Source organism: Mobula hypostoma, chromosome 13 (genome assembly GCF_963921235.1).
Source record: "Mobula hypostoma chromosome 13, sMobHyp1.1, whole genome shotgun sequence".
Taxonomy (NCBI): domain Eukaryota; kingdom Metazoa; phylum Chordata; class Chondrichthyes; order Myliobatiformes; family Myliobatidae; genus Mobula; species Mobula hypostoma.
In genome coordinates this window covers 22,433,907-22,447,255 of record NC_086109.1, presented here as the reverse complement: position 1 = coordinate 22,447,255, position 13,349 = coordinate 22,433,907, and the positions used below count along the sequence as shown (strand labels likewise).

The 13,349-nt window shown below is 42.7% G+C and overlaps 1 protein-coding gene across 6 annotated transcripts in view; it reads left to right on the top strand.

Annotated features, from left to right (window-relative positions):
* LOC134355483 (tyrosine-protein phosphatase non-receptor type 22-like) overlaps positions 1–13,349 on the top strand; it is a 128,091-nt gene that overhangs the window by 68,424 nt on the left and 46,318 nt on the right. For 5 of the 6 annotated variants that reach the window (XR_010020095.1, XM_063065435.1, XM_063065432.1 and 2 more), the window contains one exon: positions 6,420–6,505. Coding sequence is in view for 5 of the 6 variants with exons in the window: in XM_063065435.1 (XP_062921505.1) it covers positions 6,420–6,505 (86 nt within the window). In the remaining variant the exon portion in view is untranslated. The remainder of the gene's footprint in view (positions 1–6,419; positions 6,506–13,349) is intronic. The other variant, XM_063065433.1, reaches the window with a different exon arrangement.

Here is a 13,349-nt window from a genome sequence, read left to right as displayed (position 1 = left end):
AATATTGGAAATAGAGAATAAGGGAAATGTAATTGATTGAAGAATTAACCCAATCAAGGAATGAGTCGTTTTCCTTCCATCAAAATGTACAATGAAGCTGATCAATGTTTGTGGGGAGGCTGGAGGATCATATGGTTAACAGTAGATCTTCCAATGGATTTTCTGGGTATGTCTTCAAAGAAATTTGGCAATCTGATACAAATATTTACTCCAAACCAAGACACAGCTTGTGGTTGAATGTATATCATCATCATCACCCTCCTGACCCAGACCCTCTGAAACTCTACCCCCACATTCCTCCTATTTCATGCCTGGATCCTTTAATATGCAACAATTTTTTAAATATCTGTGAATGAGATACCATGAAACAGCAAGGAAGTGTCCAAAAGATATAGGGTTTGAGAGACATGAGAAGTTAAAACAGGAAATGCTGTGCAGCAGTGTAAGTAAAGAGAGAACTCAGACCATGACCTCAACAGTTTCAGGACACTAACAAAGAGTGAAGAAGTAGTTTCTATAGTTTGATGTTACTATAGGCTTTCTAGACTTGCATACAGCTTCAATCTGTCAGTCCTCATCAGAGGAATCTACAGCAGATAAAATCATGTATTCTTCAAACTGCAGCAGGTTTCCTCATTTCTCACTGTACACAACAATATCATTTACATTGGTTCCTTCTGAAGTTATTACTAGTGTGTTTGACCAGCTCAGTTTCGCAATAGCCTGTTAGCAGAGGTTAAAATACTAAAGTACTGAGCGCCTGTGGTCTATCTCAGGAAGTCCTGCATGTTCATTTTCAGCCCTGTACTAGTAACAACCTTGTTTACAGAAATAGGGTGTGAAGTTACTGGCCCAGTGTAGCTCACAAGAGGATGTGTACAAACGGTGTTCATTCTGTGAGCTTGTGTAAACACAGAGAGAGGTTTGCAAATCAATTTGTGCAAAACTCCAGTTAACTGTGTATGTGAAACTCAGCTGACATTATGGCCTCAAAATTCAGTGCTGTGGTGTGCATTTGTTTTGGGAGAGAAGGAAGATGCACTGTGAGTGCCATACCTGGCTTCGCCTATCACCTTCTAGTTTGTACTCCTTCCCTTCCCTCCACCTTATCCTGGCTCCTTCCCCCTTCACTTCCTGTCCTGGTGAAGGGTCTTGGCCCAAAGCGTCGGTTCTTGATTTAGAACATAGAACATAGAATAGTACAGCACATTACAGGCTCCTCGGCCCACAATGTTGTGCCAACCCTCAAACCCTGCCTCCCATATAACCCCCCACCTTAAATTCCACCATATACCTGTCTAGTAGTCTCTTAAACTTCACAAGTGTATCTGCCTCCACCACTGACTCAGGCAGTGCATTCCACGCACCAACCACTCTCTGAGTAAAAAACCTTCCTCTAATATCCCCCTTGAACTTCCCACCCCTTACCTTAAAGCCATGTCCTCTTGTATTGAGCAGTAGTGCCCTGGGGAAGAGGCGCTGGCTATCCACTCTATCTATTCCTCTTATTATCTTGTACACCTCTATCATGTCTCCTCTCATCCTCCTTCTCTCCAAAGAGTAAAGCCCTAGCTCCCTTAATCTCTGATCGTAATTCATACTCTCTGAACCAGGCAGCATCCTGGTAAATCTCCTCTGTACCCTTTCCAATGCTCCCACATCCTTCCTATAGTGAGGCGACCAGAACTGGACACAGTACTCCAACTGTGGCCTAACCAGAGTTTTATAGAGCTGCATCATTACACCACGACTTTTAAACTCTATCCCTCGACTTATGAAAGCTAACACCCCATAAGCTTTCTTAACTACCCTATCTACCTGTGAGGCAACTTTCAGAGATCTGTAGGCATGTACCCCCAGATCCCTCTGCTCCTCCACACTACCATTTCTTTCCATAGATGCTGCCTGACACGTTGAGTTCCTCCAGCATCTGCAGGATCTCTTGTGTTTAAGATGAAAGCACCATATTGCTTCCACCTTGTGTTCAAATCACATGTAGAGATTTGTGGCCAATTGTGCTTCCTGCCATATTGGTGTAGTCATGAGGGCTGTTTTCCATAATGCACACTATGTATGCAGGGGGTAGCTGCAACTTTATTAATCTCTACTGCCTGTTGCTATAATTTGCCAGTGTTTAACAGTTGCAGACTGATTTCAAGTTGCCCAAGTCAAAATGCAGTGAGGTAGCAAGGATTAAAAAGATATTCTATTGATGTCATGCCTCCTGTACGAACCAGTTGCTCTCAGACACATTAAACAAAAGATATAATGGACGGAGTTGCTATGAGAGGAAAGAAGAGGAGGAAGAGGAAGGCTGTCAGTATTAAGAGAACAAGCTGGCTATCAGGATTGATTAGGATATGCTTTGCAATATACTGTAGATATTAGGCTTACAATACAGTTCAGGGTGTGATGATGAGGTGCACCTATGAACGTATGCTATGAATCCTGATTGACAAGAATTGTTAGGTGAATGGTGGGAGTGTAGAGAAGTGTCTGATACTGATGATAGATTTGGTGGGACATGGCATTTGAAGGTGTCTTCATTGACCTTGAGCACCGCAGGTTTGAGGTCATTGAACAGCACCCATGCTCTCAGGATTTGCCTTCTGGCACTGAGCTTGACACCATCTGCTCTCACTGCCTTCCTGGCTTGATCTGGAGAGCATCCAAATGCTCTGTAGATGCAGTACATCCCCACTCCTATCCATCTCCTCCAATGTTGCTCCGAGAGCAACTCAATGACTTTGCAGCCCTCCTCTATCCAAGTGTCAAACAATTTTCAATGTCTGCTGGATCAGAATAAGCTCAAGAAAGACTTGCATCGCCTACTGCAGATAAAAATCCACTTCCCGTGTAAGTAGCGTAGTCTAGCTTTAAGTAGCCCTTGTCCATCACTATACCAGCCTCTGTTAATGTGTGTAGTCACTTATAAATGTAGTTACTGTTGGGTCATGCTGGAATTAGCAGGCACTATTAGCACATCACCTAATATTGACTTCTCCCAACAAGTTATGGATTAGCAACACACATCAAAGTTGCTGGTGAACGCAGCAGGCCAAGCAGCATCTCTAGGAAGAGGCGCAGTCGACGTTTCAGGTCGAGACCCTTCGTCAGGACTAGAGTTATGGATTAGATTGGATGGGAGAGGAATAAAACCACAAATAGTTGGACTTAAAGCAGTGACAGTAAGGTCATGCTACAGACGGAACCCACACTTATACATTTGTTAATTCTTCATTCCAATCTCTACATGAGTTTGTGTGTTTGCATATGTTCCCTTAAAACTACAGATACTGAGGCTCGGAAATTCTGAGTGTATTAATACACTTTTTATACATATTTTTCCCTAATGAGTATGTTTTAAGTGCATTAAGTCCCTAATCACCAGTAGTACAGTTACATCTGTGTGTTAAAGTTGATATAAGATTATTATTGCCACATGTACCTAGATCCTGCATACTTTTATACAGGTCATATCAGTGCATTGAGCTAGATAACAGTAAAGGGGAGAGAACATCGACTCAGACCATGACAGGCCTGCGTCTGGCATTTTCATACCTTACAAGGCGCAGATTGGAAGTCTATGTGGGGCGCCACTCCTCGCACAGAAAATACAGTAAAACAACTGCAAAATAAAATGTAAAAGCTATAAAAGAGGGTGCAGTGCAGATCATGCTCAAAGTTCAAAATAAAAATGATTATCGGAGTACATACATATCACCACATACAACCCTGAGATTCTTTTTCTCACTGGCGTACTTAGCGAATCTATAGAACAGGAACTGTAAACAGGATCAATGGACTGTGCAAATGCAAATATAAATAGCAAATGAATAATGAGAGCATGAAATAACAAAATAAAGAGTCATTAAAGTGATGTCAGCAGAAATAGAATGAGTGTAGTTATCCATTTTGTTCAAGAGCCTGATGGTTGAGGGATAGTAACTGTTCTTGAACCTGGTGGTGTGAGTTCTGAGGCTCCTGTACCTTCTACCTGATGGCAGCAGCAAGAAAAGAGCATGGCCTGGGTGGTGAGGATCTTTGCTGATGGACGTTTCCTTTCTACAGCAACATTTCATGTAGATGAGCTCAATGGTTGGGAGGGCTTTCCCGTTATGTACTGGGCCCAAATCCACTACCTTTTGCAGGATTTTGCACTCAAAGGCATTGGTGTTCCCATACCAGGCCATAATACAGCCAGTCAGTTTGCTTTCCACCAAATATCTATATGAGTTTGTCAAGGCAGCTTTACTGAACAAGAAGAGTAGATAGAGTCCATGGGAAGGGGGGAGGCTGGTTCCTGTGACTTGTTGAGCTGTGTCCACAACTGTCTGTAGATTCTCGGCCACATGCAGAGTAATTGCCATACTAAGTCATTTTACCTTCCACATCCCTAAAGTCATGGGCTGATAGGTTAATTGGCCACAGAACGTTGTCCGTTGGGTTTAGCTGAATGATAGAAATTGCAGGAAGGCTGTTAGTTGTTGATGGGAACTTGGTAGAATAAAATGGGATTAGTGTAAGTTGATACATCGTGGTCAATGTGGACTCAGTCAGCCAGAAGGGCCTGTTTCCGTGTTGCATAGCTCCCTGTAATATCAGCTGCATGGTGCTTAAAACCCTAATCCATTCCGAGAGCGTTATGCAATTTTCAAAGATGTTTCACTGGCTGCACCACTGCTGGCAAATCCTTTCCATATAATCTGAAGCACTGAGGGAGGCCTTTATTCCATCAGGCCTGGGCTGGTGTTTTCAAAGAGTTATCCAGATCATCGACAGGCCTACTCTTTCCCCATAATCCTATCAAATTACCATTTCAAGTATCTGTTTTATTCCCTTTTACATGTTTTTAATATTGAATCTCTTTCAGACACAATAACTTATTACTTTCAACAAAAATGTTCTCAATTCCTCCACTGGAAGTTTGCACATTTTCTTAAATTCATGTTCTCTGAATATTAACGTTCCTGCCAGTGGAAATAATTTCTCCTGATCTACTGTTTCAAAACTAAAGTTTTGAACATCCCCCTTCAGAATTTCCCTTAACTTTCATTAATGAAAACAAATCCAGTTCCCCCATTCTCTCCATGTCACTGAAGTGTCTTGTTCCATGACATCAGGTTCACTAATTCTGCTCCACATCTTCCTTTAATTCCGGCTTTCGTTGTGGAATGTTGCATAATTTGTTACGTCCAAAGGAGAGTCAGTAACAGACTCCGTGATGGGAACATATTTAAATCCATAAACCTTGTCATAATATGTATTTCTCCCCTTTAGCATGTTATTACTTCTCAGCACCCTACTACCACTCAGTACTCGTTACTTACGACAGTGCCAAAAGCATTATACTATTGTATATTTAACTATATATTGTACAGTATTTGTACTTTAAGTCAACTTGTATATCCACAGAATACTTTATCTATTAATAGTATTATGCTAATAATATTTTATGTGCTGTTTGTGATTTATGTACTGTGTCCCTGAGGAACATTGTTTCAACTACCTGTATACATGTGTATGTCTGCATGGCAATGTACTTGAACTTGGTATCACTGCGCATTTTCCTATTTGCAGCTTCAGCTGTCTGTTTTCTTTCCTATTTTCTGCAAAAGCTTTTCATGCTTCCTCAGTAATTCAATAAATTTAAGAATCATGCTTATTTTATTACTGACATCGGTCATCAAATTTGTTGTTCTGCGGCAGGAGTATGATCGTCATCATCATTACGTGCCATGTCATCTGATGTGGGCGATCGTGGCCAATGAACATGATTGTTCTTGGCAATTTTTCCCCCTAGGCAGTGTCTTTACAAGATTAGCGACTCCAGCCATTATCAATAATCTTCAGAGATCGTCTGCCTGGTGCTAGTGGTCGCATAACCAGGACTTGTGATATGCACCGGCTGCTCATTCGACCAACCACCACCTCCTCCCATGGCTTCACATGACCCTGATCAGGGGGCTAAGCAGGTGCTACACATTGCCACCTTGTACCTTGCTGCAGGCTAGCGGAGGGAAGGAGTGCCATACACCTCCTTTGGTGGAGACATATCTCCACACAAACCACCAAAAGTACAGTACAATATATAGAAATTATTCTAAGTTACAAAAATAACAAATTTAACTAATCTTTACCATTCATTGCATTATACGGGTTTCCCTGACAACAGTCCCTTGTGTTAATACCCCTCTTGGTGATGATGTTGCTCGGGTTTTGCTTCTGTCTTTAAGGAGTTTTCATTGTTAAGTTTCAAATAGCCAACTTTTCCAATCAATAGCCAATCAAAGTTTAATCATCGTGTTTTTACTTACAGATGTCTTCAAAACTCTGTGATGTTAATAGATCCGTCTTCCTGTTCAGTGATCAATATCTTGGGAGTCATGTTAATTAACAGTATTCTTTTGATGCCTCAGCAGGTTGATGAGCTGCCTGTGACGTTAGAGAGACCAGAGAGGCCACCAAGATCCATCAAAATGTTGACAGACTCACCTTGTCACAGGTACCATGTGTGGAAAATATCAACTTAGATTCATAAGCCAGTAACTACTTTTGTATACAAGTCATGATCTCCACAAGATTCTTTATTTTATTATTAAGTTCCTGCTTTAGCTCCACCAGTATTAGCCATGCTTCCAATTTTCCAGACCCTGAGTCTGGACTTACTTCCTAATACTTCTCTGTCTCTTTCTTCTCCATTAAAACCTGTTTTAAAACTTGAACTATCAAGTGAAAACCTTTCTTCGTAAACACAAGAGGTTCTGCAGATGTTGGAAGTCCAGAGTAACGCACAGGAGGAACTCAGCAGGTCATGCAGCATTTTTAGGGCAATAAACTGACAAAGGGTCTTAGCCCGAAAAGTCGAATGTTTGTTCCTCTCCAAAGATGCTGCTTGACCTGCAGAGTTTGTGTGTGTCTTTCTTTTTTTCCTCTCTTTGACCTAGCTTATGTTCAACTCTTCTAATATCTTATCGGAATCGATGTTGAATATTGTTTAATAAACCTGCCAATGAAGAGTCTCATCCTGTTTTTCGTTTAAGTAACAGATTTACAAAATGTTAAAAATATTATATAATTGCAAATTCTCGTAATTATTAACAGATTGCTTAGTATAGAAATAGCAAGGCACAGTAATAACAGTAAAAAGTAATGTAACAAATTGTATAGGAGCAAGTCCACTACTTGTCATGGAAGTTGATCAGAAACTGATGGTGCTTGATTGCTTCAAGTTAGTCTTATACAATTCTTGCAATACAGGCTACACATGACAGCACAGAAACTTTTGATCCCTCCCTGCTTCTCTGGATGTAGCAAGGACTCGGTGTAGCTCCTGAATGAGGTGAAAGTTTCTGCAGAAAGGAAGTTCATGTTTTATGTGGGAGCCTTGGTTTTCAACGTTCATTGCAAGTGGCCACTTTATTAACTACACCTAAACACTTGCTCAATAATGCAAATATCTAATCAGCCAATCACGTGGCAGCAACTCAATGCATAAAACATGCAGAGATGGTCAAGATAGTCCATTGTTCACCCCAAATGTCAGAATGGGGAAGAAATTTGATCAAAGTGACTTTGACCATGGAATGCTTGTTAGTGCCAGACAGGGTGGTTTGAGTATCTCAGGAACTGCTGTTCTTCTGGAATTTTCGCACACTCAGTTCTCTGTAGCATTTACAGAGAATTGTGCAAAAAAAAAAAAAAATCCACTGAACAGCAGTTTTGTGAGTGAAAATGCCATGTTAATGCAAGAGGTCAGAGAATGACCAGACCGGTTCAAGCTGGCAGGAAGGCAACAATAACTCAAATCACCATGTGTTACAACAGCGGTGTGTAGAAGGCATCGTTGAATGCACAACATGTCGAACCTTGAAGTGGATGGGCTGCATCAGCAGGAGACCATGAACATACAGAAATACACCTCTTGTACCTAATAAAATTGCCACTGTGTGGAGATGGAGGCACTTGACTGAACTTGCCCCTTTAATATTGCAGAGCATTCCAAGGCTGAAGTGTTTTGGGTTGCAAGTACTGGCAGGTATCTTGGAGCTTCTGCTGCCCTGGCAGACGTTCAATCATGATGCAATACAGAAGAAAGAGGCTTGGCAAAACTGCGCTGGAGAACTTGGCACAACATACTCGGGAGATTTTGACACGCTGTGGTGATCTTGGCACATGGTAATATTTCTACAGGACATCAGTTCATTCCAAAATGCCGTCTGAAGGCAATGATTGTCCGTAGCATTTCAGTGCCAGAAGTCAAGCCCCAAGGATGTGTGTGTGTGCAAGGCTGCAGAAATCCGGTGATATGACGGATGTTGCCAAGAGTAGTAAATGACTCTTCTCTTCAAACGCTTTGCCTGCCTTTCTCCGACAATGCTCGCTTACCAACAATGTCTACTGATCAGAACCCAGGCCGACTACTTATTTTTCCCAGTACACATTCACTCGCTCTTGTTACTGCTTTTAATATTCACATTCACATTCAGCAGCTTGAACGCACTATCAACGTGCGACCCCAAAACATAGTTCAGTATCAACATTTCCTCCCTCCTACAGAGTTCAAATGGTTCAATTTAATATCAGAGAATGTATACAGTATACAACCTGAAATTCCTACTTTACACAGACATCCACAAAACAGAAAAATCCCAAAGAATGAATGACAGAAACATCAGAAACCCAAAGTCCCCCTTCCCCCTCCTACGCACAAGCCGCAGAAGCATTGCCCCTCCCTCCACTTGCACCAGCAGAAGCACTGACAACCCCCTCCCATCACCCACATTGCGAGCAATAGCAAAATCCCCCAAAGAAACCTTGATCTAGAGTCCATCGAGAACTAGTCCATAACCCAACACGTCGGTATCTCAGACAGGCTCTCTCTTGCTAGTGAGGGACAGAGAGATCGCTGCCGCAACAAAGAGAGCAGGAGACCAGCAGCTTGCTGTTTCGATGTTACAATCTTCTGCATCGCTTCTTCGAGTCCCAAACTCAAGGATCAACAGACAGAGAGAGAGTGAGAGAGAGAGATGCTTGAATACAGGGGTCTCCTTCTGACACTGCCTGCTGTTTCAACATTTCAGTCTCCCACGTCACTTCAGTTCATGAGGAACCGGGTTGTCCACGGGGCCGCACCCCGAAGGCGAACACCTTCCAGGCCGCTGCTGGAGATAGCAAAACGCCAGGCCAAGTGGCAAGTCCGAGAACCCACCGCTCGTAGAGAACCGCAGTCCGAGCTGCAGCTGTAGATCACGGGCAAACTGATATCATCAACAACTAACGTTAGCACCAGGAAGGAAGCATTGCTTACCGCTATTGGTGTAACATTACTAAACCTGTTGACAAGTGACGGAGGTGAAACTAGGGAAGTTAACAGTGGCTTCATGATCTATTTCGTTACAACCATGTACCTTCTTTATCCCACAGTTGCCTCCAATTTGTAAGCTTCAGGGTTCTTACTTCGCTCCTTCCAACTTGTCACAGCCACACCCTTGCACATTTCTCCTTTTTTTTTACTACTAAGACTACCAAATAAGATTGAGAGAGTGCATAGAACATTTACAAGGAAGTTGCAAGGACCTGAAGACCTGAGTTATAGGGAAAGGTTAGAACTTTATTCCCTAGACCGTAGGAGAATGAGGAGAAATTTGAAAGGGGTATATCAAATTATGAAGAGTATAGATAGCGTAAATGCAAGCAGGCTTTTTACATAGAACATAGAATAGTACACCACAGTACAGGCCCTTTTGCCTACAATATTGTGTTGACCCTTAAACTCTGCCTCCTATATAACCCCCCACCTTAAATTCCTCCATATACCTGTCTAGCAGTTTCTTAAATTTCACTAGTGTATTTTCCACTGAGTTTGTGTGAGACTAGAACTAGAGGTCTAGTTAAGATTGAAAGGTGAAATGCTTAAAAAGAACCTCTTCACTCAGAGGGTTCTGAGAATGTGGAACAAACAGCCAGCAGAAGTGGTGGATGTGGGTTTGAGTTCAACATTTTGAGAGAAATTTGGATAGGTACAGAGCATGGTTGGGAGGGATATGGTTCAGGTGCAGGTCGATGGGAACAGGCAGAATAATAGTTTGGCTTGGACTAGGTGGGCCAAAGGGCCTGTTTCTGTGACTCAATTACTTGGAATCATTCTGATTTTGATTCATGTCACACATAGATAGGTACCTTTTGCACAAATGGAAAATAACTTTCTCCAGTGTGTGGCTGTAGTCATGAGGAGCAGGCCTTCAATCGAACACTGTGGTTCATTGCCCAAACCACAGCCGTGAAAGCGGGATCATGGTGATATTCTCTGCCATGTCTGACACAAGTAATCTGCTTTAAGCACACAAGTGCAAAATATTGCTTATTGCTCTATAGCTTCACCAGCCATGTGAAATCAGATTTCAAAGATGAACAAAATTGCAAAAGCAAAGGAAGCAGAGGTGCCTCCTGCCCACAGGCAAGGTTACAAAGCTTCTCTTGTTAATCGGTGTGCAGTACTAGCAAAGCTGTCAGAGGCAACTTTCCAATTTGAAGGAGCTTGAACAGAATCAGAATCAGGTTTAATTATGACTGACATAGACTCAGTGGCCATTTTATTAAGTACAGGAGTGGAACCTGAAGTGGTCTTCTGCTACAGTGGCCCATCTACTTCAAGGTTCGAAGTGTTGCGTGTTCACAGATGCTCTACTGCGCATCACTGTTGTAACATGTTGATATTTGAGTTACTGTCACCCTCATGTCACCTTGAACCAGTCTGACCATTCTTCTCTGACCTCTCATCATCAAGGCGTTTTCGCCCACAGAACTCCTGCTCACTGGAGTTTTTTGTTTGTTTGTTTTCAGCACCCTTCTCTGTAAACTCTAGAGATGGTTGTGTGCAAAAATCTCAGGAGATCTGAGATACTCAAACCATCCCATCTGGCACCACCAATCATTCCAAGGTCAGAACAACTGAACCTCTTGACCATGTCTGCATGCTTTTATGCATTGAGTTGCTGCCATATGATTGGCTGATTAGATATCTGCATTATCAAGCAGGTGTACTTAATAAAGTGGCCACTGAGTGCATGTCATTAAATGTGGTGTTCTGCGATAACAGTAGTGCAATACATAAAAATTACTATAAGTAATAGTAAGAAATATATTTAAAAATAAATAAATAGTGCAAAAAGAGATCAAAACAGTGAAGTAGTCTTCATGGGTTCATGTCCCTCTCAGAGATCTGATGGCAGAAGGGAAGAAGCCATTCTTAAGCCATTGAGTGTGTATCTTCAGGCTCCTGTACCACCTCCTGATGGTGGTAATGTGAAGAAGGCATATCCTGCCACCTTCCTGAGTCTTGCATCAACCTTCTGCAGAGGGCCCTTCAGAAGAGTTCACTGAAACCATCATAGAAAAGATGGACATTTCCACTCAGGGCCAATGCAACACTGAGTGGCTGGTACCTTAGCTTAAGACGAAACATTCTGATGTCTAGCTTATCATAAACACAAGAGATTCTGCAGATGCTGGAAATCCAGAGTAACACACACAAAATGCTGGAGGAACTGAGCAGGTCAGGAAGAATCTATGGAGAGGAATAAACAGTCAACATTTCAGGCTGAGAACCTTCGTCAGCACTGGAAAGGAAGGAGGAATAAGCTTCTTTCTTTCTCTTCTGTCTAGCTCCAGCAGTGTAAGCTCAACTTGCTGCCATGGAACTCAGATCCGTGTCATTGTGGCTCTGGATCTTCATCATCATCATTACGTGCCAGGTTGTGTGATGTAGGTGATCATGGTCTTGTGACCATGATTGTTCTTAGCACATTTTTCTACGGAAGTGCTTTGCCATTGCCTTCTTCTGGGCAGTGCCTTTACAAGACAGGTGACAACACTGTGCAGAGATTGTCTGCCTGGCATCAGTGGTCATATAACCAGGACTTGTGATCTGCACCAGGTGCTCATAAGATCATCCACCACCTGCTCCTATGGCTCACGTGACCTGCAGGGGCGGGGGGTGTTTGGTGGATAATCAGGTGCTACACCTTGCCCAAGAGTGATCTGCAGACTAGCAAGAGGGAAGGAGCACCTTGCACCTCTTTTGGTAGATACGTATCTCCACACCGCCACCCAGTGGCAGACTGGAGATACTACTTTTAAAAGGCAGGTAGTGTAACAGCACCATAGTAATCTCTTCTCCAATAAATTCTGTCCAGACTCCACGCCAGCAAATTGGCAGTAACTGCAGAGAGCTCTAGGCAGCTGTCTCTTCACTAAAAAACAGCACTGCCATTCTGTTACAGTCTGTCACTCTGCCAACTGTCCAGATGGTGTCTGTTCATACCAGTAGGCTAAATCCAAAAGAAAATATTCTGCAGATGCTGGAAGTTTGAATAATAACAGGAATTGCTGGATATCCACAGCAAGGCAAAGGGCTCTGTAGAGACAGAAGTGGTTAGCATTTCAGATCAATGCGAGCTCACTAAACTGAAATGACCCCTTGGTTCCTCCCTCCACAAATGCCACTTGTCCTGCTCAGCATTTCCAGCATTTCAGGTGGAATCTTCTAGTTCAAGATCATAAGAGATTCTGTGATCTTCTAAGTCCTGATGAAATAGCTCAGCTTGAAATGTCGACTGTTTATTTCTCTCCATAGATGCTGCCCAACTTCCTGAATTCCTCCAGCACCTTATGTATTTTACTTCTGGTTCAAGTTGTTTCTCCAAGGCAAATGCTCTCCTCCACTTCAGGTCACAGTCTTCCAACAGGGCAACACTCACAAAAACACCTTAGTTCTAAGCAGATACACAAAAATAACAGGCACTTTTGTGTAACCTTCCTCACCTGCCTTTCCTCAGTCCGGACACTGCCGGGCTTGCACAGAAACAGAGGGTACTCAAAATACTCAGCAGGTCAGATAGCTTCTGTGGAGAGAGACAGAGCAGAGTTGAGTTGTACAATCCTACATCATGGAAACAGGCTCTTAAGTTCTTCAAGTCTCTACCAACTACTGAGCACCAAATTACACTAAACCCACATTACCCCTCCCCCCCAACATTCCTTTTAACTGCTCCCAGATTCTGCTACTGACCTACACCTCCAGCGCAATTGACAACAGCCCTTTAAGCAACCAATCCTTGGAATGTGGGAGGAAGCCTGAGAGCCTAAAGGAAACCAGCGTGGTCATAAGGAGAACGTGCAAACTCCACGCAGACAGCAGTCTGAATTGAACCTGAGCGGCTAGTGCCGTGAGGCAACGGTTCTACCAACTGTATCATTCCATCACCATTTAGTTTAGTTAGATAGTGAGAGGTACAGTGAGAAGTAGGCCTTTCGAGCTGCACCACCCAGCAAAGCCAATTTAACAT